The sequence below is a fragment of the Macrotis lagotis genome, chromosome 5, assembly GCF_037893015.1.
Source record: "Macrotis lagotis isolate mMagLag1 chromosome 5, bilby.v1.9.chrom.fasta, whole genome shotgun sequence".
NCBI classification, from domain to species: domain Eukaryota; kingdom Metazoa; phylum Chordata; class Mammalia; order Peramelemorphia; family Peramelidae; genus Macrotis; species Macrotis lagotis.
In genome coordinates this window covers 39,316,960-39,344,303 of record NC_133662.1, presented here as the reverse complement: position 1 = coordinate 39,344,303, position 27,344 = coordinate 39,316,960, and the positions used below count along the sequence as shown (strand labels likewise).

At 32.8% G+C, this 27,344-nt stretch overlaps 1 protein-coding gene across 1 annotated transcript in view; it reads right to left on the bottom strand.

Annotated features, from left to right (window-relative positions):
• Positions 1-27,344, bottom strand: part of HCRTR2 (hypocretin receptor 2) — a 90,504-nt gene that overhangs the window by 25,566 nt on the left and 37,594 nt on the right. Inside the window, exons 3-4 of the mRNA XM_074190183.1 lie at positions 15,836-16,079; positions 5,189-5,304 (exon numbers count right to left, since the gene is read on the bottom strand). Of these exons, the coding sequence (XP_074046284.1) occupies positions 5,189-5,304; positions 15,836-16,079 (360 nt within the window). The remainder of the gene's footprint in view (positions 1-5,188; positions 5,305-15,835; positions 16,080-27,344) is intronic.

The window sequence follows — 27,344 nt, the reverse complement described above, 5'->3', positions numbered from 1 at the left end:
AAACTCAAAAAATTACAAAAAAAAAGATGAATGTTGAAAACTCCCTTTGAATATAATTGAGAAAATAAAGCAACATTTTAAAAAGCTACACAAAAAAGACATATACAGAATAGTTGAAAGGTAAGTTCAAATGGAAAAACACTTGGGCAAGTTGAGGAGTGATGCTGATTGTGGGGAACAACAAAAACAGAAAAAAGAAATATATCCTCCCCTACTCTTTCATATCCAGTCAAGATTGCATATGTTAGCTGTCACTATATTTCCTGTTTTTGGTTAACCTTTCGTCCTACTTTGTAAAGGAGGATTCAGTATTGGAGAAGAGGCTATAGAAGGAAGACTATGATTAAAATATTAATTAAAACTTTTCTTAAAAAGATCTGGTTCAAATTCTTATTCCTAAGAATATTCTGAATCAGATAATAATTGAGATTAGGCAAGAATCTTGATAGAGTTTAAGATACAAAGGTAAGTAGATGAATATTTTGTCCTGAAATGAGTCTCAAAGTGATATTTGTGATGCTTGTGGGTGGAGAGCTCTAAGGAAATGAGGATGCATATGTTTCAGTCTCTGTGACCTTGGCGATTTAGACATTTTTGTTAATTAGACCTAAAGTTTAGACCAGGACACACAATTCAAACCTAGTTGTTTTTTGTTTGTTTGTTTTTTGTTTTAATGTGATCAGAAAGTTGGAAATGAAAACTGGAAACCATACATTCAATGTTTTTGAACAAATGGTATAGGCCAGTCATTTGTTGGCTCATTTGATGTTGCCTATGGCACACATAATGTTCTCTAAATCTGTTTATAGAAATTAACAGTTGGACATGAAAAGTAAGTTCTCAAATGGGCTTCTACCAAATCACCCATTTGGGATTAATTTACCTGATTATGGTTGCTAAGCATGACTCTCTTGAACTTAGCATTTTCTGTTCCAGTCTATTTTGTGAAAATACTTAGTTTCAAATCCTAGATATATCACATTGAATCCCAGCTTCTTTTGTGTTAAAATGAAAAAAAAAAAAAAACATTGAATCAGGTGAAGGGTTGCCACTAAGAGATTTTCTTAGATTCTTTTTCTTTGCCTTGAAAATATACATTGTATATATAGATATATTTGTTTGTTCATATACACATATACATAGGTATATATGTATGAATTTAGCCATTTAAAAGAATGTTGAAAAGTCAGTATAAGATTAGAAATTTAGAATTTAGGGTGATCTTGGTATTTCTATACTAATATTCATATTGAATATGAATTAAGTGGTGTTTGGTATTTGTGAAATAATCAATTTTCCCTTTCATTGACCATTTCTTATCTGTAAAAGACTGTAAGAATGTATTAACATCTTATTATCCTACTCTGTGTTTCTTTATATATTATTGGCCAAAAGGTGAGAGATAATTAGCATATAACAGAGATGAAAATTATATTGCCCTCAAAAATTGATAAGGAAGAATATCAGGCCAATCAAAAAAAGAAACTTCAAAAATGCAGTTTGATGCATAAGTAATTAATTTCACAAGTATGAGATAGGAAAGATATAAATACATAGTTGCAGATCATAAAATAATTGCATCAAAGGAATTTTAAATTTCAATAGGAAAGAAAAATTCAGTATCAGGTAGTATTAAAAGAGTCATAATATCCAGGACTACAGATATGATTTTCCTGCTGTACTCTGCCCTCATCATATTTGTTTTCAGTTCTGGATAACACATATCATGAAATGGTAGAGTTTCTGTATGAATACCAAACTAGAGTCCATGATTTTGACACCTGTTGAAGGAACCTTCTGGAGCTAAACTGATTTGAACTGAGAATATAAAAAGAGAAGCTTTAGTGGGTAGATGATAGCTGTCTTCGAGTATGGAAGCAGTGTAATGTGGAAGAGGGAATTGATTTGTTTCCCTTGGCCTCAGAGTATAGAAATGTGAGGCAAATTAACCATGATGTCAGGGATAACTTCCAAATAATTAACTCTATCCAAAGTGAGATGGGCTGTCTCAGGAAATAATGCACCACCCTCACTGAAAGTCTTCAAGCAAAGGCTAAAGGCAATATATTGAGTATGTGGTACATGGAATTTTTATTGAGGATTAAGTGGAGGGGGGATACCCTTGAAAGTTACTTCCAATTATTACAATTATATGACTTTGTTAATAATATAAGCCCCAAAAAGCAGTGTGCTAAAGCGGAGAGTAGTTTTCATATCAGTGAAACTATGTCAGAATGTTGACTGGTATAACATTTTATCTTTGTTACCTTGATTAAGTTGCTTCAGCTTTTTGATATTCAGTTTACTAATTTTCAAACTATATGAGAATTACTTTATTTGAAGTCCTTTCTACAATCTCAGCACTTTTACCTATGGTAAATTACTGAGACTCTGCACTTTCCTACAAAAAAAATTTTCAACTCAATATTTATCATATGATTATTTTAATTAATACTAATTATATTATTATACTATATTATTTACTGATAATTTATTTCATAAATATAAAATTATTATAAATATTAATTAGGTTAAAAGATAGAATGATACATCCTTCCCAAACCTTATTGCTTCTGTGCTTGAAATTCTTTTGACTTTTTTCCATCAAATGTAACTCAGGGTTCTTTCTAATACATATCAATTCACCAAGTTATGATTTAATTAATGAACCGTGTTCATTGAATCAATATTCAATATGATCTTTATCTTGACTTCAGGCTATTTTTTTTAATTGTAAAGCCCCCCCTTGGTGTGGTTCTAGGTACTTTTCAGGGTAATTATGCATTGTTCCTCTGACACATATATGTCCCAAACAATACCAGTCTACTCCCTTGTCTCTTCCTCCTTGCTCTAGCATTCTTATTACAGGAATGGACTCTCTCCTTACCTAGTCCCATAGAATTACTTGCTTTGTGCAATGATCAGTTGCATTTTGCTTTCTTTAAAAGCCAACCCTAATTCCCATTCCCCCTGAAAACTAATTTTCTATGCAATTGTTTTTACCCTCTAAGGAAAGAACCTTGCTACAAGAAATATTTTGTTTTCATTTTCTCAGTATATGACTACTAAGTGATTAATAAATGCTTAAGGAATTGAACTAAACTGAAATGACCAGTCATCAGCTTTACTCTATCTTAGGTTGTCAGGGACAGCAACTGGTTATATTAATCCATATGAGTGGATAATGTACTAATAATATCTGCTAGCTGATGATGGTGGTCTGCATATTCTATGCTAGTTCACATTATTGTTTATACTTATTATGAAATAACTGCCAAGTAAAGTACATGCTTGCTATATTACATTGGATAGGACACTACTCTAGAATCAGTAACCATAGTTTCAAATCCTGCTTCTGATAATTCTTACCTGCATGACAAATTAACTTTCTTGGATATCAACTTCCTCATCTAAACAATGGAGGAATTGGACAAGTTGATCTTGAAGGTTTCATCAAACTCTTATGGACCTTTATAGAACATGTCTCACTATGACTCAAGTAAGATTCTGTTTAATTTGTTCTTAATGGTTTAAAATATATGTCTTTGTGAAAGTATATTTTAATCAATCAATACATCCATCCTTCAACATAATTCTTAGATTAAATTAAAAGATATAACAACGTATATAGTCATCTTTAAAGATTACAAAGGACTATATGTTAAATAAAAAGAAACACACAGACACAGACACACACACACACACACACATATGTAAATATCTATATATTTCCTTTTGATCCTTAAAACAGTCTTTTAAGGTAAGTACTACTAATATTTGCTTTTTGTAAATATGGAAGTACTGGGGTCCCACAGCATCAACATCAGTCCTTTATGACTACAGAATATATCAATTCATATATTCATCATATAGAGTTAATTAAAATATTATTTTATATTAGACATATAATTTTCTACTTCAAATCTTTTCTCCAATTGCCCTATCATGGTACAAGAATAATTTTGGGATCTCAACTAGATTGTAATGCAGCCCAAGCTCTTGTAGTTCTTAGCAATGTGAAAAGGTTTCATGAATGAAGTTGGTGATGGGTTCAGTGGCTCAAGAATATTGGATTTGGAATCAGGAAGATCTGAGTTCTAATCCTGCCTCAGATACTTATTAGTTATATAAGTAAAGGCAGTTATAAAGCTCTTAAAGAACATATTTTCTCATCCTTAAAAATAGGGAGAATGATAGTTTTAATTTATTGATATATGAGGACTAAATGTGATAATTTATGTTCAGCAAAATTTAAAACACTGTAAACTGTTTTTAATTATTATTATTATTATTATTAAGCATATGTAAATTTCTTACATTTACAGGTAATGCTTACAAAAGCATAGAGATTCTATATAAAAGGTATTATCATCACCATTATGATTGTTATTTCAACCTAAAAAGCAATTCAGTACACTCAAAGAGGGTCTCCAAAAGGTGGGGTACAGAATAATACTTATATAAATATAGGTATGTATAAATATATATATATATATGTATACATATATATATTTTGAAGTTCTGTAACTTGTGATAATGTGATCATAGATCTCGAAATGAAAATAACCTCAGAGATCATCTCATTCAACACCTTAAATGATAGATAAGGAAACTGAATCCCAGGAAGTTATATAATTAACCCACTATCACAAAAGTAGTGTCAAATGGAACTGAATCTTCTGTTTCACAAGTCAATGCTTTTTCACTGTAGTGTCTTGGAGACAATATCTTAAAGCAGAGGTCTTGATCCGCCCAGCTGAAAACAGTGCCACACCTCAACTACAAAAAACATAGCCCAAGCATATTTTATTTATATTTTAATTATTGTATTTATTTATACTTCAGTGTTTCAAAAGAGGTGTTATTTCAATGCAAATCTTTTCTCCAACATGCAAACTACATTTCCATTCACTCCTTGACATTCTTTGCCCAATATTTCTCTTATAAGTACAGTTGAGTCAACAAGAAGGTACATGAAGACAATACTTGAACTAGATTTTTCACATGTAAATATTAATGAAACAATAAATAAAACCTAGCTCAGTTAGTATTGGTTAGTGTCAACTTTCTATCAAGATTTGTCATGATCTGCCCTTAACTTATCACTGTATGTTACAGAAGTCAATTGTAGTTTAGGTTTGTGAGAATTCTTAATAGGTCAAAATATAAATCAGCTGAAATTGCTTACCTGGCGGCACCATAGTTTTCGGAATATTTGCAAATAGGCCAACACCATAAGACACAAAGGTGCCATATATGTCACTAGGAAAAAACATGTGTGGTACATCTTAGGATAAATTTCACCTGAAATTAAAAATATATAAATATTATAATTTGAAACCTATCATATTTTTAAATATTGCTAATGCTAGTGCTCAGAAGTACATGAAAATTTTGAGTTCTTTCACTGGAAATGTTTCAGTCCACTGAGATATAGATAGATACAGATAGGGTTTTGAGAGAGAGACAAAAAGATAGAGTGAAACAGAGAGACAGGGAAATAGAAAGAAGACACATATATGTATGTGTATGTGTGTTTCTGAATACTTATAATCTTATTTGGTTCTTAAAATAATACTAAAAGATAGGCATTACTATTATACCCCCTTTTAATGGGAGAATTAAAGTGCAGAGAGATTAAATGACTTTCCTGGGATCACAGGGCTAGGAAGTGTCTGAGGTAGGATTCAAAATCAGGTCTTTATGCTGCTAGGTTTAAGTGTTCTATCATTTCACCTTTCCATTAAATAGAGCCTATAAAAACATTATTTTAAATTAGAATTACAATTCTCCACTAAAGGTGTTTTTTCCAATAACTTATCATAGTCTAAAGTTGGCTAAATGTGGATGAGTTTCACCTGTTTAAAATTATCCTAATACTTTTGGACACTTTGCATATGCATATTACAGATATTCTAAATATAAAAACCAAAGGCTATTTTTCTCAGATAAGAACAATCAGCAAGTTGGTAATCCCATTGATGCTGTTGCTTCTCTTCCCAGAGGCAATTGCATATATATAGTAAAGTGCTTTTGTCTTGATTACATATGGTTGCTAAAGGGAGGCAAAAAAAAGATCTCTGTCCAATTCTTGTTTTAAAATAGATGGCTCAGTCAGCATTTTCATTTATGAAAGCCTTTGTTTAACCTTTGGGAGAAGTAGAAACTTCATTACAATTCTTGAATTTTGCTAAGGGTGCTTTCTAGTATATTAACCAGGTCTCCTTTATTGCCCTGATGTGTGATAAAAAAAAATGCTGAATTCAACATAACCTATTTTATTAACTTTGTTGTTCAGTCATTTTTTAATTCAGTCATGTCTGATTCTTTGTGATCTCATTAGAAATTTTCTTGGCAAAAGTATTAGAGTTGTTTGCCTTTCCTTCTCTAGCTCATTTTACAGAGTTAAGTGACTTTCCAAGGGTCACACAGCTAGTAAGTGGCTGAGGTTGGATTTCAACTCATGAAGATGAATCTTCTTAAATCCTGGCCTGGCACAGGCTATTTTTTTTTAAATTAAATTTATTAACCCATACTAGTTTCTATCACAGAGTTTTCCTATTAAATTCACCATTTGCAAAAGACAATAACTGATCATTTGTGTCACTATTACCTGTTTTCCCAAATTCATTTTTTTGAATTAAATATTTCCTTCACAAATAAAATGTTCTAAGAGCAATATTTATAAATATTTCAATAGACAATATATTGTGAAGCAAAAAAAAAAATCATCAAATGGAAATATAACATGGCTCCAAAATGTTTGGTCTTTAATCTAAACACCATCAGCTATATGGAATAGTAAAGTGGGTGAGAAAATTTTATCTACTATTTACTTATTTGTATAACCTTAGATGAGACATTTCACCAATCTGGTACCCAGTTTCCTCATCTGTAAAATGAGGGACTTGAACCAATTGACCTCTGAAGTCCCTTCCAGTACTATATCTATAATTTTAAGTCATTTTAACTCTCAGGTCAGAGCCTATTTTTTTTACTGATAAAATAAGGGTATTGGGTTAGATAAACATATCATAATTGTTTGTAGGTGTGAAAAGGTTTGTGATTCAGTGAGCAGTAAATCCTCAAACAATAAAATTTTCACAAAATGCTAAATTACTTTCCTTAAATTCTTTTGTAACTTTACCCTCTGTCATACTTGGCATTTTATAATATAGGCAATTGAAAAAAATCCATTATTTAATTGCTATTCGAGAAGAAGGTTAGCACTACATTATTGATTTTCCCCATTTTATGAAAGAAATGCCAATAATTTTATGTTTAATTCATATCCTTATCCCTTGTCTCCAGCCTTCACTTTATTGTTTTGTTTTTTGTCAGATTCTAGATCTACCTACCTAATAGTGTTTGTATTTATTTAGTTTTTTTAAATACTTGCTTAGTTTATTTATTTATTTTTATATAATGATGATAGGGGAAAACAGCAAACATAGGAGTGATGAGAAAGTGATTACAATATTTTAAAAAAGGATCAACCCCTCCCCCCACCTCATTCTTGCAGAAGTGGCAACCACCAAGCTCATCATTTCCTTACTAGGATCCAGGCCTCTTTCAAGTTTATTCTATGAAACAGCACAATTCTGGGGAAAAAAAGCTGCAGGAGTCAGACAGCTAAGATAGAGAGGGCAGAGGCCAAGAGAAAACAGTCTTTCTCTTTGAAGTGCCACAGCCTGAGAAACATTTGGTGGGCTAATTTCAAAGCAACTCTACAGTGACCTGGGTACTCCCCAAGCACCTATGCAGCTTTCAACTTTTATATGTCTGGGGGAGGGTCATAGGTGAGCTTTTCACATAAAAATAAAGCTTTGAAGCAGATATCTATGAAGTCTTAATATCTATGTGAGTCTTAAAAAGCCTGAAAGGAAAATAATATTATTATGTCCATAGCCATCAAAATGCTTATAAGAATTTGGATTTATTCACCATAATTCACAGACATTTCACTCAAGATGAGAATAAATATTTGAAATGATTGGAGTTAGATTATTGACTGAGTTCAGTCACATGAGAGTATCTTAAAAAGGAATTTATTATAATAGCAAGTAATTATATTTGAAAAAAAATTTGGATAGTCATGTTTAGAAAACTAGATAGGTAGTGAAGTGATCATCAACTACTTCAAAAGCACACTATCTAGAAAGCAAGGCTGGGAATTACAAGTTAATATACAAACAAGTTTAAAAATCTGTTTTTTATTTCTGTGATCAACTGAGTATGATAATATGGATCCCATCCTATCATCCCAATGACAGTAAACTATGAATCGTATGTTCAATTCAACCATACCTATTCTCTATTCATCCCCCCCTTACACATTGCTCTATACTATTCCTTCTAGTGCAGTAACAGGTTTTCAACCATCCCCCTTTTTCATAGTTATTTGTCTATACCCCCAAACAAATTTCAATTTCAGCCTAAATCTAAATCTCCCATCCATTGGAACAGCAGTTCAGGCATTATTGAGAAATTGTGCCCCAACCAGCAAGGGCCCTCCTCCTCCCCCTTCTTCCCATCAGTGATTGGTAAAAGTCCCATCTCATATTGCACTTTTGTTTGTTTGTTTGTTTGTTTTAGACAGTAAAGTGAATTACAGAAAATGAAGACATGTGTATGAGTTGTGATCTATTTTAGATCACATATTCCACTTTCTTCCCCCTCTGTCAATCCACCTCTCTTCCAGAATTCCCTATTTCTGATCATAACACTCCAAGCACAGAGATTTAAAACCTGGGTCTCATCCTCTAAGCTACTAATTAATTCTCCTTCACTTTCCAATTCAAAAATAGTTGCCAAATATTGTCATTTCAATTTCTATATCATCTTTCATATTCCTTTACCCCCCTTCTCTTCATTCATAAAGCCACCATCCTAGGTCAGCTCTTTATCATCTTACTTGGATTTGAACTCCCTTCCTCACTCTAATCCACCACACACCAACCAAAGTAATTTTATTAAAATACAGATTGCGGATATGACTATGTTGTTGGAGAATGACTTTCTGTGACTCTATACTTACTACTGTCATCTTACTCGTCAATGTAAGCTAAATGTGTTTGAGTATTATGATCCATCCTATTACATCACTTGTTAGGACTTCAGGTCCTTTCTATGTACCCTTCAGATGAATCCTCCGGAAGTACTGTAGGGGCTCTCTATGTGCAGGGGGAACTGTTTTATTCTATTTATTTGTATCTAGCTTTTAGAACTGTTATTGAGACATAATTACTGAACAATGTATTTTTATTTTTTGAATAAACTGACATTTGTCAAAAATGAAACTGTGTAAAAGATCAGGTTTTGCTAAAGTTAATCAACAAATATCAACTTAGCCATGATGTCATAAAGTGAACACTCAGTACTATGCTAATATGCTGAGCTAATTTTAAAATAAATGCAAAACTTTTAAATATGGCTCTTTATGGTATGGATTCTTGGCTTCAATGACAGAAGCTGCATTTTGAGAAGGTTATATTGATTTGATTTAATTCAAATAAGTAACCTTGAACAACTAAAATCTACTATGTTCAGTAAATACCATACTATAATATTGAAAATATTTGCACTTTCATTTTCTGTAAACTTTGTTGATACCTGAATGTACACTTTATAGATGTTCAATTATGCAGTTTCCAAAGTCCACTGAAATTTTATAGGTTTAAAGAACTTTAATTGAATTCTTAAAACTAATTTTATTTCTTAGAATTTTCATTTAAACTCCTTCAAAATATATCAATATTATATTCTTTTCTCAACTATATTCTAAGGGTAGATTTTACAGGCTACTGAAGTGACTGTCAAAAAGATACTTTCAAAGACATTGAAACATTCATAAATTCTGCTGGATGAGTAAGATTCCATTTATCAATAAGCTGCTTGCTAGAATAAAGGCAGCTAGGTGACACTGGCATGGATTCAAAAAAAAATCATTTTCCTGAATTCAAATCTGGATCCAGAGACTTATTAGCTGTGTGATCCTGGGCAAGCCACTTAACCCTACTTGCCTCTCTCATCTGTAAAATGAGCTGGAGAATGAAATGGCAAACTACTTCAGTATCTTTGTGATGAAAATGACTGCAGCAACAATATAAGATGATAAGCAGAAGCAAGACCTTATCACAGTGAACCAAGCAAGATCTTTGAAGAGAGATTACAAAAAATTTGAAGTCCTCCTTGATCTGACTAGTCAGAAATGAACTTTCCTTCCTCTTTACCCTTTCCCTGAGCATTCTAAATCTCTCTTGTGTTCTGTCTATTAGATATGTAGGTATTCTACATTTATCATATTTTTATATGCATGTCATAATGCTCCTAGTTGATTGTAAATTCATTGTGATCAGAGATCATCTCCCATTTCAGAATGCCCTTTGCTCTTGAATTCAGAGATTTGGAGCCTAAGTCTGATCTCTGATCTTAGTTATCCATGAGACTTCAGATAAATCGCTAAGTCTATACTTCTGACTCTTCCATAGGCTCTCAAATTCATTCATAGCTCTCCAGTTACACGGAAACTTAGAATCTAACTTATTCACTTCTGTCATTTTACAAATGAGGTAACTGAGACCCAAGAAAGTGAACAGTATTGCCCAAGATCACAAGTAGTAAGTGTCAGAATAGGGATTTGAAACTGATTCTCAGGGATTCTCAGATTACATTGTGGGGTTTTGAGGGTTTTTTGTTTTTGTTTTTTGTTTTTCCACAATGCTAGCTATTAAGAAGAAACAAAGCTATTTGAATTTATAGGTAATAATTTTTCATAGCAGCATTGTGAAGAATCCTCTACCTTCAGCCCTCATAAAAAGGCAGGGACAAGATCTTTTTTTTTAATTTGTATCTTCCACAACAATTAGCAACACTCTGCATTTTAATACATGTTTGCTGAGCAGAATCAAATATTCATCAATGTTTAGCATAATGTTTGACATGTGGAAGGCTTTTATCAAGTGCTTTTTGAATGAATGAATTTTGAATGATACAATAAAGGGTATACATACCCATAGGATTTGGCAATGATGTGCAACTAAATGACAATTTGTTACTGTTTTAATTTGTAATCAATCAGCAGATATTTATGGATCCCCTATTTTGTAGGGTGTTGATAGTATAAAAAAATATCTAATAAGTAGTTTAAGAATATTCTGCAATAAAATCATTAACAGTGTCCTGTGAAACATTCTCAATAAACAATTGAATTTAATATTTGAAGAGTCTATTTTATAACTGGTATTAAATTTGATTTTGTAGAAGATCCATTTAGCTTTATATTATTTTAATTCTTGCTTTTATAAGCAGCTAAGTAATTATGGGCTATTATATAATCACTTTCAAACCATTTTCCTAAATGACTTCGGCAGCCTGAGTATGCATTTGTATGCAACTCACAATAATTACTTTCCATAATATCTATGCTAGGGTTTGATAACCAAACTCTCAAACTTGAAATTAGTTTATGCATTTGTATCTACTGGTCAAAGATAATTAGAAAATAGTGTGGTTGCAGACTTAATCTGAAAATTGCACACTCACAGGTACTGGCTGGATTCCATAGGTTTGTGATGTGCTTTAATGGAGGTTAAAAACTCCTTACATTTTCTGGTGAAGTCTGAATCATTTGAAGTTTACAAAACAGCAACAACAATAACAACAACAACAACAAAACCAAAAGCAACTCACTCCCCCCAAAAAACAAAACAGAACAAAACTCCAAATCTCACACAAAGGAAATATAAGGAGTAGTGTATTTTAGTTAGTACAGCTGTTACTTGTAAAATAACAGGTGTCCCTTTTATCTCTTGCTAACCATTTTGGTTAAGATTTTTAAAAAAAAGGTAAACAAAGCCAAGCCCTAGATATAGATAAATTAATACAATAGATAGAACTTCTTGGAATAAGGAAGACCTAGAAGTTACACATAAATTGCTAGCTGTGTGACCTTGGACAGCTCATTAAACCTATTATTGTTCTTGACAACCCTCTTAAACTATCATTGGGGAGAAACTGTCTTCCTGTCTCAGTAGATGAAGCCCCTTACCTGAAGCTCCCAATACTAATGAAATCACAAGACAATTCCCTACCCAACTAAAGCCCTTGGGCATTAGGCAAAATAAGGCTGTCTTTGAATAAGATTGGAAACTAAGTTTGGTAAATTGAAGCCTTCTACTTCCACAACACAAGAATAAAATAGCTGTCCCTGCACTACTGAGCTCAGTCCTCTTCTTTCCTTTCTATTTCTACAAATTTTTCATATTGACCTACTCCCTATAACTCTTTCCTTCTTCCTTTCTTCTTAGTGAAGCTTTTCCAAGACTTTACCTTTATGGAATCACAGAGCTGGAAACAATTTTTGTTTTTGTTTTTGCAAGACAATTGGGTTAAGTGACTTGCCCAGGGTCACATAGCTAGGTAATTATTAAGGTCCCATTTGAACTCAGATCCTCCTGATTCCAGGACCACTGCACCACCTAGCTGCCCCCATTATCTTTTTTTTCAACTGAAACTCAGAGATTAAAAGATTTCCCCAGGGTCACATGGATGATAAGTGGACAAGCTAGGATGTGAAATCTGCAGGTCCTCTCCTCCCACAACCAGACCAGAATTATTTTACCAACATAATTCAGTACTTCCTCTTTACCCCTGATAAGCACCTTCTGAGTGAGGTTTGTTTTATTCCTTGCACCTCAATGCCCACTGCCTAGTACAATATCTGGCAAAGAGTAGGCATTAATCAATAATATCTAATTGGTTTAAAATTTGAAATGATTGGTGGTATATCTATCTCCCTAGCTCTTTTCAAATTTTCTTGCTTCACCCCAATCTCTTAAATTTCCTTTTCAGTGGAACTATTCTCCTACATTGTCAGTGATTTGTAATTTATTCCTGACATTTGGGGTACAATTAGATCTGTCCAACTTTTGTTCTCTCTCAATTTAAAGACTGAGTTCCCAAGTCCTAGATCCAAGTAATTGACATAACTGTTAAATATTACCATATTCAGAAATAATACCTAGCAAGTACCACTTATTGTGTTCTACCACTTTGGAGAAAGCTTTTGGGTATTACTGTAAAGTGATATCTTTCTTATAAATTCATGACATCTTTCTAAATTAACCCATTGCAGTAATTAGCCATAAGAAGCCAAGTTCTTTCCTAATGAAAGTATGGCAATAAAATGTACCTCTTTTTAAAAGAGGAAGAAAGAATGGAAAGCACGTTTGTAGTCTGTGTCGAAAAGCAGTGCTCTCTTCATTGGTTTGTCACTAATAGGCCCTGATCATGCTCTCTAATGTCATGGTAACTAACACTCTCCTTCTTATTGTCTAATGCACACAATCTGCTGCTGGCATCAGTCCCAGGGTTTATGCCAGTACAGAGCCCTCCTGGAAGTATTAGCTTGGCTCTTTACAGGAAAAATTCTAATGTCTCTGAGGATGGGTCTGCCTTCCAAATGAAGCATACAATCATATATACATATTCCAAACATTTAAGTGCCTACTATGTACAATTTACCAGGAAATGAAGTATTCTAAAATTCTGTTGGTTATATTAAATAGCACGGACATATACATGAAAAGTGAATGCAACTAACACAGTAGATACTCTTTCATCAATCCCATTTTTATTAACAAAAGAAATAAGACTGATGCTGATGAGTGATTTGGACTCAGATTCATGAAGAGATTGTACACCAACCTGGGTTCAAATCTGGTCTCAGACACTTAATAATTACCTAGCTGTGTGGCCTTGGGCAAGCCACTTAACCCCATTTGCCTTGCAAAAACCTAAAAAAAAAAAAAAAGAGAGAGAGAGAGAGAGACACTGTACACCAGAAGTGCTCCTAAAAAAAAGATGGTAAATTTGTGAATTTTGGAAATTCAATCATATTTTAAGTCCACTAATAGTGTTTGCAATTTGAACATTTCTGTAAAGTGCATAATCTGTTTGTTTCTGTGTGTGTGTGTGTGTGTGTTTGAAACAAAGTTCCTTATAGCCAACTTGCATTCAGACTGCAAATTCTCCAACCTCCCACTTCTTTGTGCTTAATTTGCAAGAGGAGGATCAAGTTACCACTTGAGGAAAATGAAGAAATAATAGTACAATGAAATCTTTTCCTTCAGATTGTTCACTGCTCTCTCCTCTCTCTCTCTCTCTCTCTCTCTCTCTCTCTCTCTCTCACTGCTTAGTTCCTTCTAGAACTACTATTATATGGAGAGGACTTAGTGTAAATATATTTTATCTCATTTCTTTGCCCCCTTTTTAGGTCCCTGTGTTGTCTTGTTCAACTGAATTGTCAGCTTCTTAAAGGAAAGGATGTTTTTTTTTTCCTGCTTGTTTTAGTATTCTCAGAGTTGAGTATATTGCCTGGAACAAAGTGTTTAATAAATGCTTATTGATTTGGCTACCTTAAATGTTATGTCTATTAGTAACTTTAATCTACTATTTCATAGATTTAATAGAATATTGTATTTTCAAAGGCATCAACAAACTAATCAATCAAGAAACTTTTATTAAATAACCCTTGAATTTCTGGAGATAAAAATACAAAGACACTTTTTCAAAAAATCAACTAGTCCAGAAATGTCAAATATGTTGCATGTAGTTCTTAACTTATCCACAACATTGCCAAGAGAGATCCAAGGCAAATGAAAATGTGGTGAATAGATTGTTGATTGTTGTTGTTCAGTCATTTCAGTTACATCTGACTTTTCATGAATCTATTGGTGGGGGTTTTTTAGCAAAGATAATAGAATGGTTTGCTCTTTCCATGAGGATATTGAGACAAAAAAGGGTCACTGATTTCCGTAGGGCTAATAAGTGTTTTTTGAGGGGTTTTTTGAGGGTTTTTTAGGTTTTTGCAAGGCAAATGGGGTTCAGTGGCTTGCCCAAGCCCACACAGCTAGGTAATTATTAAGTGTCTGAGATCGAATTTGAACCCAGGTACTCCTGATTCCAGGGCTGGTGCTTTATCCACTGCGCCACCTAGCCGCCCCGTTAATAAGTGTTTGAGGCAAGATTTGAAATCAAAAAGAGGAGTCTTAGTGACTCCAGTCAGTTATACAGCTCAGTTGCTCAATGAAGAGATACATAATATCATAAATATACATAATAATACATTTAAAAACTATGTTAATATGAGACCCACATGGGGCCCTTATGTATGGTATAGTGTCTCAGGTTTCTATTTGTTTAATAGCACATTTCATCTTACAAAGGAAGAAACTAATGTCCATGGAAGAGAAGTGATTTAACCAAAAAAAAGTCAATTAATTAGTGAATTCAAAGGTATAATTATCTCCTCAGAATATAGGAGAGTCACTTCATTAGATAGTTTTAAGCAGAACCTATATTACTATTTATTGGATGTTACAGAGGATACTCTTTGGGGATACAGATAATGACTCAAATCCCCCTCAAGTGTGAAGAAAGGTGTTTATTGACAGAGCCTTGACTAAATTCAAGTCTCCCAACTTCCAGTCCATGGCTTTCACTACTGAACCATTCTGTCTTAGGATCATGGATTACCAAATCATAAGGTTATTTTAGTTAAGGAAGGGAATTTAGAGGTGACTTGGTCCTCTCCTTTTAATTATCAAGATTGTACTGTGAATTGGCTTATTCTTTTATTTATATGGGCTAAAAACATATAAACTAGACCATGTGTCTTTGGAAGGTTTTGGAAACATGGAAAGATATGAAATTTGCTTAAAGGTACTTAGCTTTTATGAAATTTAGGATTAGGGAAATGCCAAGAAAAAAGATTCAAATCTGGTTTTCAGTTAGCATGCCAGCATCCCCAGCTTGTGGGTAATAGCATACTTACCACCCCAGCGTTCATCACACACTGTAAACAGAGTGGTTTTATTGGCTAAATCTGGGAGCGCGTTGCTGCATTCCATGACTATTGCCTGAGGAATCATTATGATGCATGATACGATCCAGATAATTACAATACTGTTCCTTGCCCGCTTGGCAGTGCTCTTAAACATCAAAGGGTGACAAATGGCATACCATCGATCCAAGGCTATGCAACTCAATGTTAGCACAGACACAGAGACTGACACAGTCTAAGAAAAAGGAAAGATAAAAAAAGTATATGAGAATCTACATTTTAGAAATTGAAAAATGTTTTAAGTTTTGACCCAGTGATACAGCAATTTACTATTGATAACCAGAGTGTTGAGGAAGATAAATGAAAAGTCTATGAAGAAAATTTCCCTCAAATTACTATGGGAATGAAAAAAGTTATAACATTAACCTGAAAGTTGGGTGAGAAAAAGGTAAAGGAAACATTTGCAGAAATAATTCATGCTTTTTTTAATAGAAAACAATGCCTAAAGTTAATAAGAATGGATGTTTTTATCTCCTCTGTTTCACCTTTGGAAGGAGAGCTATCATTATTTTGTCTTTCTGACTTGTTCAGTGACACAGAAAATCATAGCCTCATAAAAAATAATCTGTTTGGAGCTACCCAAAAACATAGCATTGTCTTTCACTTGTTACACAGAGACAAATATAACATTCATCTTATTCTTTTCAATAATTAAGTTGAATTGAATTTCATTTCCAATTTCATTTACTTCTTTTGAATGGACTGTACCAGAGTCATTAGTTGCTTTTTATTAAGAAGCCTCATTATATGGATATTAATTCAAAATGACTCCACATTTCAATAGAATAATCCCCTCCCCCCCCCGTCATAGTTATTTCTGCTTGACTTCACTCAGCACTCCTGTCTGAGTGTTAAGGATTATAGAGCCAGACTTCTAAAATATTAAAAGCTTTTTCTGGTTATGAATGACTCATAAGCTTACTACAGTCCTGTAGTTTTATAAACTACCAAAATGTTTAATTTATTGTCACCTTTCCCTTTCATTCACAAGGTTTGGATTGCATTCTATTCAAGAAATTCTTTACAACCTTTACTTTTCTCTGGACTTTTAATATAGGTTCATTTCATTACCTATTCACAGAACTCCAGGTAAATTGGTTCTTGGTTTATCTTAGGGGTTTTGATCAATGTTAGAGAATGTTTACTTTGATATGGATTTTTAATATTTTCATACTTCTAAAATAGCAGTTTCTCAGTGGTCCAATGTGGTTTGTCAGTCATAAACCCTGAGAATTGAGGTTGACTATTAGAAAAATGATAAATGTCACAATGAATCTATATGTATTTATTATTCTCCTATATAAATGTCAAGGATCCCCTCTGCCACTTATGTGTAATTGCATTCAATATAATGAAATCTAAAAAGGTAATAATAATAATAATAATAACAAATAACTAGCTTTTGTAGTGAAGGATTGCAAAGCACTTTACAAATATTAGTATATTTTGTTATCACAACAGCAATGAGAAGTAGGTGTATTATTACCCCTTTATATAGATAAGGAAACATTCAGAATCACACAACAAGTAAAATGTCAGATGTCAGATTTTTAATTCAGATCTGTTGACTTTGGATATAATCCTCAATTCACTGAGCCTAAAAACTATTTCTCTTAAATGACTCTAACTTTGTGCTAAGTGCTAGGTGCTGGAGAGACCTAAAAATAAAACAAAACAAGAAAAAGAAACAGTTTCTGCCTTCCAGGAACTTATACCTCAGGGTAATATAAAATATATACATGGATAAGAATACCAATGATTACTAGACAAAGAGGAAGCAATTTCTAAGCAAGACAGTTTGGGGTTCTTAATTATTTTTACATATCTTGAACTCTAGGAATTTGGTAAAGACCATGAACCTCTTCTTTGGGTAATGTTTTAAATATATAAAAAAGTACACAGGATTACAAATAAAGACAATTATATTTCCAATATAATTGACAAAAACTTCATTATCCCTAAGTTAAAAGGAATTAAAGGGAATAGACAATCTTTCTCATTTAGGAAATGTCACCAAATTGAACCCTGAGTATGTCTGGGATACTAAAGAGGCAAAAGTCAGAAAAGAAGGCTTTCTAAGACTGATAGAAAAGATAAGAGCTAGGAATTTGAAAGGCAATAAATGGTATCTCAATTTTGGAAATAAGTAGATTCACCAGTTTGTTTGAAGAATCAAATAAAGGAGTAATAATATGTGTCTGGCAAGTTAGCCTGGTGTCAAAATGAATTTTAATTGCCATGTTGAAGTGTTTGTGTTTTTTTTTTTGTTTTGTTTTATTTCATTCTGATGAGTTAATAGGGAGCCACTGAAGATTCTTGAATGAGAGAGAGAGAGAGAGAGAGAGAGAGAGAGAGAGAGAGAGAGAGAAAGAGAGAGAGAGAGAAATGGTTATATTTGTACATTGGGAAGATTTTGACATCTGTGTGACAATAAATTGGAGAAGAGAGAAACTAAACATTGAAAATTAAAATGGGAGTATGTCACAATAGATCAGGAAAAATGTGATGAAGAATAGAGCTAGGATAACGTTGTGGAGAACAGAAGGGAGGTGGCAAGATGGGAGCTACAAAAAAAGAAAGAAATATGGAGGGTTCCTCTAATTCTGACAAAATATGGCAAAATGATCAAATCTGAGAAATGAGGGAAAGGGTAAAATTGAGGATAATTATTAAAATCCCCCAACTATATGTAAAAACATTTTTTAACAATTGTTTTTTAAAAATTTTGAATAACAAATTATCTTCCTCTCTCCCTCCCCAACTCCTCTTCAAGAAGGTAGCTAATTTAATTAGGTTATAAATCTGTAGTAATGTAAAATATATTTCCACATTGGTCATGTTGGAAAAGAAACCACAGGAAAGAAAAACAAAACAACCAAGAGAAACATAGAAAGTAAAAATAAAAAGTATGCTTTTGATCTGCATTCAGACTCTACCAGTTCTTTCTCTGAAGCTGGATACCCTGAGGTATAAGCCTCATAAATTCTTCAGAATTGTCTTAGATCTATACATTTCTGCAAATATTTGCCATTCATTGATTATTGTACAATATTGCTCTTACTGTGTAAAATTGTCTCCTAGTTATGGTCATTTCACTTTTCATCAGGACATGTAAATTTTCTCAGGTCATTCTAAAAGCATCCTGCTCATTATTTCTTATGCTATAATATTATTCTATCAAAATCATATATTATAACTTGTTTAATCATTCTCCAACTGATAGACATTCCCTCAAATTTCAAATTCTTTGCCACCACAAAAAAACTGCCATAAATATTTTTCTATGTATGTCTTTTTCTTTTTTTAAAATCTCTTTGAGATACAGACCTAGTAATAGTGGTATTGCTTTATAAAATGGCAAGCTTGGCTTTATAATCCTTTGGACATAGATCCAAATTTCTCTTGAGAAGGATTAATCAGTTTACAACTCCACCAATAGTTCATTAGTATCTCAATCTTTCCACATTCATCCCAACATTTGTCAGTTTCCTTTTCTGTCATATCATTCAAACTGATAGGTGTGAGGTAGTACCTTAGAGTTGTTTTAATTTGCATTTCCTGAGTCAATTTTTTGTGCCTCTTTTACCAAGATGTTGATTTTTTTCATGATTTTTCTTTCATCACTGTCATTTCCTTTCCTAATTTTTCCTCTCCCTCTTTATTTTGATTTTTAAAATTCTTTTTGAACTTTTTTGGGGAGTTCATTTTGGGCCTGAGATCAATTTACCCTTTTCTTTGAGGCTTTAGATGTAGCAATTTTGATTTTTGTTGTCTTCTGAGTTATGTTTTGATCTTCCCTGACATTGCAACTTTGAATGATCAGGTTCTTTGCTCAGTTCCCCAGACTGTTTCATGACATTTAATTTTATGTTAAAGTTCGTCTTTGTTCCCTGTGTCCAAGGAGTACTGTTTTTCAGCTTTGTATTTTTGGTCTAGTTGTCTTTGGTCTACTGATGATGTTGTGTGGTGTTTTGTGATGATGACAGGAAAAAAACATATTATAATTTCTTTTTTAATGTTCAGTTAGGGTTCCAGAAATTGGCATTTTCAAAATTCCCTTTTCTTCCTTTCAACTGTGAAATAAGAAACAAACAAAATACCTTATCTAACTGCCTGGACAAAAACAGGAATAATGAAGATATCAAATCTTATTTTTATGTAGAGAAGAGCTACCTTTTGAGAAATAATTTTTTTCTATATAATAGGAACTTTTGATATTATGATTCCTTGTAAAAACTACAGAAATAGTATTGATTTAATTTGCTACTAAAATTAATTTTGTAAATACCAGATAATGGAGCATTTATAGAATGTTTCATATAATACAAGTTTATAATTTATGTAAATTTTTAAAGTTGTCTGTATAGTACTCTGGAGGAGGTAAGCAGAAAAAGCAGAAGATATTTGAATTGAAAGGAGATAACACAGAGTATCATCTGCTGACTTACTTGTTGTTGTGGGGTTTTTTTTGGGGGGATTTTCCAAAAGCAGTTCAAGCCTGTACCAAACCTCACTTGATAATTTACTATTAATCAGGAGTAAATGCTTATCGAATGTCAAATTTACCATTTATTGTACGGTCCAACAATATTTATGTAATTGAGGACTGTACAAATATGGTTAGAGATTTTCAGGATGAAATTAAGTTGAACTCAAATTTATTTCAGTATATTGCAGAGAAAAAATTAATCTATTAGACCCTGGATTAGACATCACTATTGTTTAATGTGGATAGGTCCCTAGGATGCACAGCAAGATGTCCTTGATAATCAAGTCAGCAAGCATTTAGGAAGCATTTACTATATGTCAGCCACCAAACTTGATAATACTTGTTCTTCTGCTGAGAAGGGTAGCATACCAGAGAAATATTCTAGTAGGGTTCTCAAAAATTTTCTGAAATCCTGCTCTGCTACTGCATGAAAATTATGTGACTGTCATCATAGTCATATTTTCATAGTAATGCAGAAAACTTCCTTGCAAGATCTTAAGGAGTCTCAAAGCCATGCCTAACTACCTCTATGGGTATACATGTTAAACCTGCCTGGAACTGTGAGAGAAAAGATGACTTTTGTAATCCAAGGACCCAAGCTGAACAAAGTTCATTTCTAGATGATTTGTTTATTGATATAAAAGGGTAAGCTTATTCTATTTCTTCACTTTTAATAAAATCATGACCATTAGTATGTCCAAAGGTTTCTCTAATTTATTTGACCATTTTCTAGTTGTGATGAATATAATTGGCTCAATATAATTTAAACCTCCATAACAATTAAAGTTGTTGGAAAGGATTTTTCGAGACTTGGAAAGGGTTTAGGAGGTGCACAGCAGAGGAAAAAATACTCACTCTGGAGAGAAAAATATTGGGCTCTGGTCCTTTAAAGTATAAATGACGGGGTCTAGACTGTAATTGTGGTGAGACTAAGCCAGGTATTATGAATTGTCTAAAGTTCTCCCCAGAGAAGATGAAAAATAGTGGAAAAAATAGAGATAACAGAACTATCAGAGGTTTAATGAGACTCGCTTGACATCTAGTCCTTTTCATCTATCACAGATAATAACATTTCTCATCCTATGGGTTAGGAATGAAAGTAAATTGTCAGATTCCCAATTAAGAAAAATGAACTAGATCTAGATGAATAGATGAAATATATGAAAACTCTTTCTGAAAACATTTTTTGCTCCTTTAGTTAACACATTTATCATGCCCTTTTTTATTTAAAAATTATAATAGAATTTACTATCTTCAGATATGTGCCCAGTATATACATTATTTGGACTAAGTACTAGGTCACAAAGTGCTTTAAAGCTGTATTTGAAGCCTAAAACTCAGAAATTCCTGTGAATTTCCTAAACTAAAAAGAGCTGACTATGGACTATAGTTAAAACAAAAATAAGAATTGTGTTGGGAACAGGTATAAAATGTATACAATCTAAAACAACCCTAGAGACCCCAATCAGTTAATGAATTACCACAGATGGAATATCTAAAATTCCTATATGAAAAGAAAACATTTCAAGTTCTCTTTCTTTACCCAGCCCTTTCTGAACTTCATCCATGATCATGTTCTGAAAAAAAAAAAATCTGCCTCTATGTCTAAATGGAAAAGAATTCATAATCTTAGTGTGGAGATTTGGATCTCTTCATCTCCCAGCTTTCTTAAAGGTCCCCAGTCCTAGGAACGAGTCTAGACTTGAAATAAATCTCTCAGATCTGCTCATGAAACCACTGTCATGAGAAAGGAATCAGATTATTTGTATTCTGAGAGATGTGGAAAGGCTGGTCTACCAACTAGATGATATGTAGTAGATAGGCATTGGACATTAAGTCAAAGAAGACCTGGCTTCAAACAGTCATTTAGAAATTTAATGCTGGAGGAACTGGGGCAACAAACTTAACCATTCAGTGCTTCAGTTTCCTTACCTTCAAAATAAGAGGGCAGGAGTTCTTAATGTCCCAACTTCTCATCTGTCTCTAAATTTATGACGTTAGGCCATGTAGAGTCATAAATGAATGACTACTGTGAGATTGAACTTCTAGTTTGAATTCTTTAAGGAAATTCTATTCTTTAATCTCTGATCTGAAACTTTCCTTTTAAAAAATGCTGCAATGAATTCTAATCTTATAAAATCTTTGAGGATCTTCAATTTGTAGAGTTTTACCTTCATGATTCAAGAGCCGTATAAAGTTTACAACTTCCCTGGACAGTGGGCTACACCCTTACCACTGCAGTCTGTAAATTCAGGTATATGGGTCACTTATGACTTTGCATGTTTCCTTCCTTTTAGAATATCACTTTGCAGCTATTGCATAGCTAAGGGATTCTTGATGATATTTTAGTTTTGAAAGGTCATCTAGGCTATTTTCCACCAAATGACTATATTAGGATTCTCCCTTTTTTATCTCATGTGCTAAGTTTGAAGTCCTGAAAAATTTGCATTTGCCAATAGAGAACACCCAAGTGGTAGAGAAGGGGTATGTTTGTTAGTTAGGGATGGGGCTAGGATTTTGAAAAAAAATAATTCCAAATTATATTCCCCAGTCACTATAAATTCCAGACAGGTCTTAGGGAACAGTCAACAACATTGAGTTAAGAGACTTTTCTTTCCCTTCAATATTAGTTTCCTCATTAGATTAATGCAATTCATAATTGATAATTTAGAAAATGCCTTCATCAAAATAGAAGCCATTTGGTTGACAGGAAGAATAAATAGAGAACACAATATTGAGAATAGAATTTTGAGACATCTGAATTAAAATGACACTCTGGACCTTAACAACTCTTTGACCATGAGCATGTCATAGCTTTGAGCAGGGTTGTGCTGGAGTTAGCTCCAACTTGTTCTCAGGATTTTCGGGGGGCTCATTGATAACTTATGAATCAATACATGCTACAAATCAATGCATGATTTATAGTCTTGTTGGTTGTTTAGCCTTAAAAAAGTGGGGGAGAAAATGTTAAGGCACATTAATCTTAGATGTGTAACCTTTCTAGAGAGTTGGTTGTTAAATAACCAGCAACACCCTGCCTTGGTTTCTTTAAGTATAAAATGAGAATGATAATTAATTTTACTACATATTTCAGGATCATCATGATGCTCAAATGATATGATATACATAAAGAACTATAAAAATGTCTATTTCATTATTATTTTACTATTACTACCAAATTATAATGAAAAGTTACAATTTTTCACAAAACCCCAATAAGACAAAAACCATAGCTTCACAGTCAAACATTATTTAAAAAAAACACATATGTCTCAGCTTAAAATTTGAATGTTTTTTTTAGATTTTTTTTTGCAAGGCAATGGAGTTAAGTGATTTGCCCAAGGTCACACAGCTAGGGAATTATTAAGTGTCTGAGGCCGGATTTAAACTCAGGTCCTCCTGACTCCAGGGCCAATGCTCTATTCACTATACCATCTAGGTGCCTCTAAATTTTTTTAAAGAAATTGATAAGTGACCATAAATCTTTCTTTTCCTTTTTTATGACCACAGAATTTTAAATACAAAATTCAAAAGGAACATGTAGAAACATTGGAGGTCCTCAGCAATTAGGATCACAAAACACATATATGTGGCTTGAAGAAACTTGACAGAACATCTAAATCTTCCTGTTACAAATGAGGAAAACAAGTACCAGAGAGGTTAAATGACTTTTCCCTAGATTTAAATATATAGTAAGAGACTGAAGGAGGAGTAGCTAGGTAGTTGAGTGGAAAGAGAGCAGAGCCTAATTTACTCATCTTCCCAAGTTTAAATCTGTTCTTCTACATTTACTAGCTGTGTGAGCCTGGAAAATCCAGTTTGCCTCAGTTTTCTCATCTTTGAATTGAATTGGATAAGAAAATGGTAAACGATTCCAATACATTTGTCTAGAAAACCTCAAATAAGATCACAAAGAGTTGAACAAGACAAAAAATAAGTGAACCAAAAGGAGAGGCTGAAGCAGGACACTTCTGCATAGGACCATATTGGATGTAATTTCCTAATTTCCAAACACAAGAGTTCAATTCTAAGAGTAAAAATTATCACCTATTTCTAAAGACATGTCTCCCAATTTTTCTTTTGGGAAGTCATTAACAGAGCTTATTAGAAGCAATTTTGTTAGATAGCTCCTTATCTGTTTTTTTATCCTCCACTTAAAATAAGTTTTTTTCACCCTCATATCATGTTCCCTGGAAGGGCTAAAAAGGGACTGACCTTCTCTGCTCTATAGTGTTCATATCATAAAGTCAAAGGAATCATTGTTATAAAAAGCAAAGAATGCCATATTTAGAGTTGGGGGAAAATGGATTGAAACTATTTTTTTATGTACTGTGTTACTATTAGTAAGTTGATTACCATTTCTGGGTCTAGGTTTCCTCATCTATAATCATCATCATCATCATCATCATCATATGTTTTTTGTCATAAATTTAAAATGAGATCATAGAGGCTGATAGATATGGAATTAGAAGTGAGTTCAGATGCCACCTTGTCCAACTTCCAAATTGTATAGATGAAAAACTGAAGTCAAAGGAGATAAAATGATTGGCCCAAAGAGATACAGGTGCAAGCAAGGATTTAAAATCAGTTTATCTGATTCAAAGATCAGTGATCATTCTACTCCCTTATAGAGAACTTTAGTCAGATTACTCTAGAAAATACTACCATTATTATATTTGTTATTATAATTGTTGTTTTATCTAGCATTTATCTTTCCACCTTGCTGGTATACATCTTTCTCAACTACCACACCCAAAGTCTCAGGATCTACTTCTACTCTTTAGCAATAAGGGAAGAAAAAGAAATTGAAGGAATCAGAAATGGCAATGAGGAAGCAAATTGAAGGGCAATTGCAGATAATATGAAGGTATACTTAGAGAACCCAAGATAATTATCTAAAAAACTCCTTAAAACAATCAACAAATTTAGCAAAGTAGCAGGATATAAAATAAACTCACATGAATCATCAGCATTTCTATATATGAACAACAAAGTCCAAGAGCAAGATATAGGAAGAGAAGTTCCATTTAAAGTAACTAGACATTAAATACTCAGAATCTACCTTCCAAGACAAATTCAGAAACTGCATGAACACAATTAAAAATCACTTTTCAATCAAATAAAGTCAGATCTAAAGAATTGGAAATATGCCAGATGCTCATGGTTAGGTCAAGTTAATATAATGAAAATGAAATTTTACCCAAATTAAATTACTTATTCCATGCCATACCAAACTACCAAATAACTATTTTACTGAACTAGGAAAAAATATCAACAAAATTCATCTGGAGCAACAAAAGGTCAAGATTAGCAAAGGAACTGATGAAAGAAATTGTAAAAGAAGGTGATCTAGCTCTACAGATATAAAAACATACCATAAAGTGGCAATCATCCAAACTGCCTGGTACTGGTTAAGAAATAGAATAATAATTCAATGGATGAGGATAGGTTCAAAAGAAACAGTTAAAAAAAGAAAGAGTAATCTACTGTTTGACAATTCCAAAGACATTAGCTTCTGGGATAAGAACTCAATATTTGACAAAAATTGTTGGAAACAACAACTGGAAAACAGTATGGCAAAAACTAGATATAAACCCATATCTCACACCCTATACCAATATAAAGTCAAAATGGGTACAGAATTTAGACATAAAGAGCAGCACCATAGATAAATTTTTTAAAAATGAGAAATACTCTGTTAATCAGATCCATGGAAAGGAGATAAAGTTATGACCAAACAAGAAATAGAATATATTATAAACTGCAACATGAATGATTTTGACTATATTAAATTAAAAAGTTTTGCACTAATAAAATCAATGCTGCCAAAATCATAAGGAAAGCAGAAAAATGGGAAACAATCTTCACAACTAGGAGTTCTTATAAAGGACTCATGTCTGAAAAAGAGAATTGCATCAAATTTATAAGGTTACAAGTCATTCCTCAATTGATAAATGGTCAAAGGATATGAATCTAGTTTTCAAATGAAGAAATTAAAGCTATATACAATCATTTGAAAAAATGCTCCAAGTCATTATTGATTAGAGAAATGGAAATTAAAGAAACTCTGAGGTCTCTCCTCACACCTATCAGATTGGTTAAGATGACAAAAAAGGGAAAAAATCAATGTTGGAGAGATTTTGGGAGGATTGTGACATTAATTCATTTCTGGTATAACTGCTAAATGATCAATCCATTCTGGAAAACAATACGGAACTATGCCCCAAGAGTAATAAAACTGTTCATTCCATTTGACTGAAAAATTCAAATTCTAGACCTATATTCAAAAAAAATCATAAAAAAATAAAAAAATCATATTCCAAAATATTCATAGCAGCTCTTTTTTGTGGTGGTAAAGAATTGGATGCCCATCAATTGGGGAATGGCTAAACAAATTATAGTACATGAATACTATGGAATATTATAGCTCTATAAGAAACCTTACATGATTGAACTCCAGGGAAGCATGATGTTGAGCAAATAGAGTGGAACCAAGAGAACAAAATACATATTAACAACAGCATGTGAGATGATCCACTTTGTTGGAAGCAGTTCCTCTCAGTAGTTCAGAGAGCTAGGACAACTGTTTTAGAATGGCTATGGACAATGCTATCCCCATCCAGAGGAAGGAAAACAAAACAAAATAAAATAAAAATTAATTTAAAAAAGTTTCAGAATCTGATGAACTCTTTATAAAAAATATCTCTTATGCCTCACTTTCCCTTAATCCTAGTTACTCATACTGAAAATTACTAATCTGTAAACATGTTTATCAAAAATATGTACAATGTTAACTTGGATGTTTGTCACTAAGGGGAGGGGGATGGGAAGGGCAGGTGGAAGGCAATTTTGTAAATTAAATATATGTATGCATGTATGCATGTATGTATGTATATGTAAAGGATGAATGTTAAAAATATTTCATAACATATATGTAAAAATAAAATATCA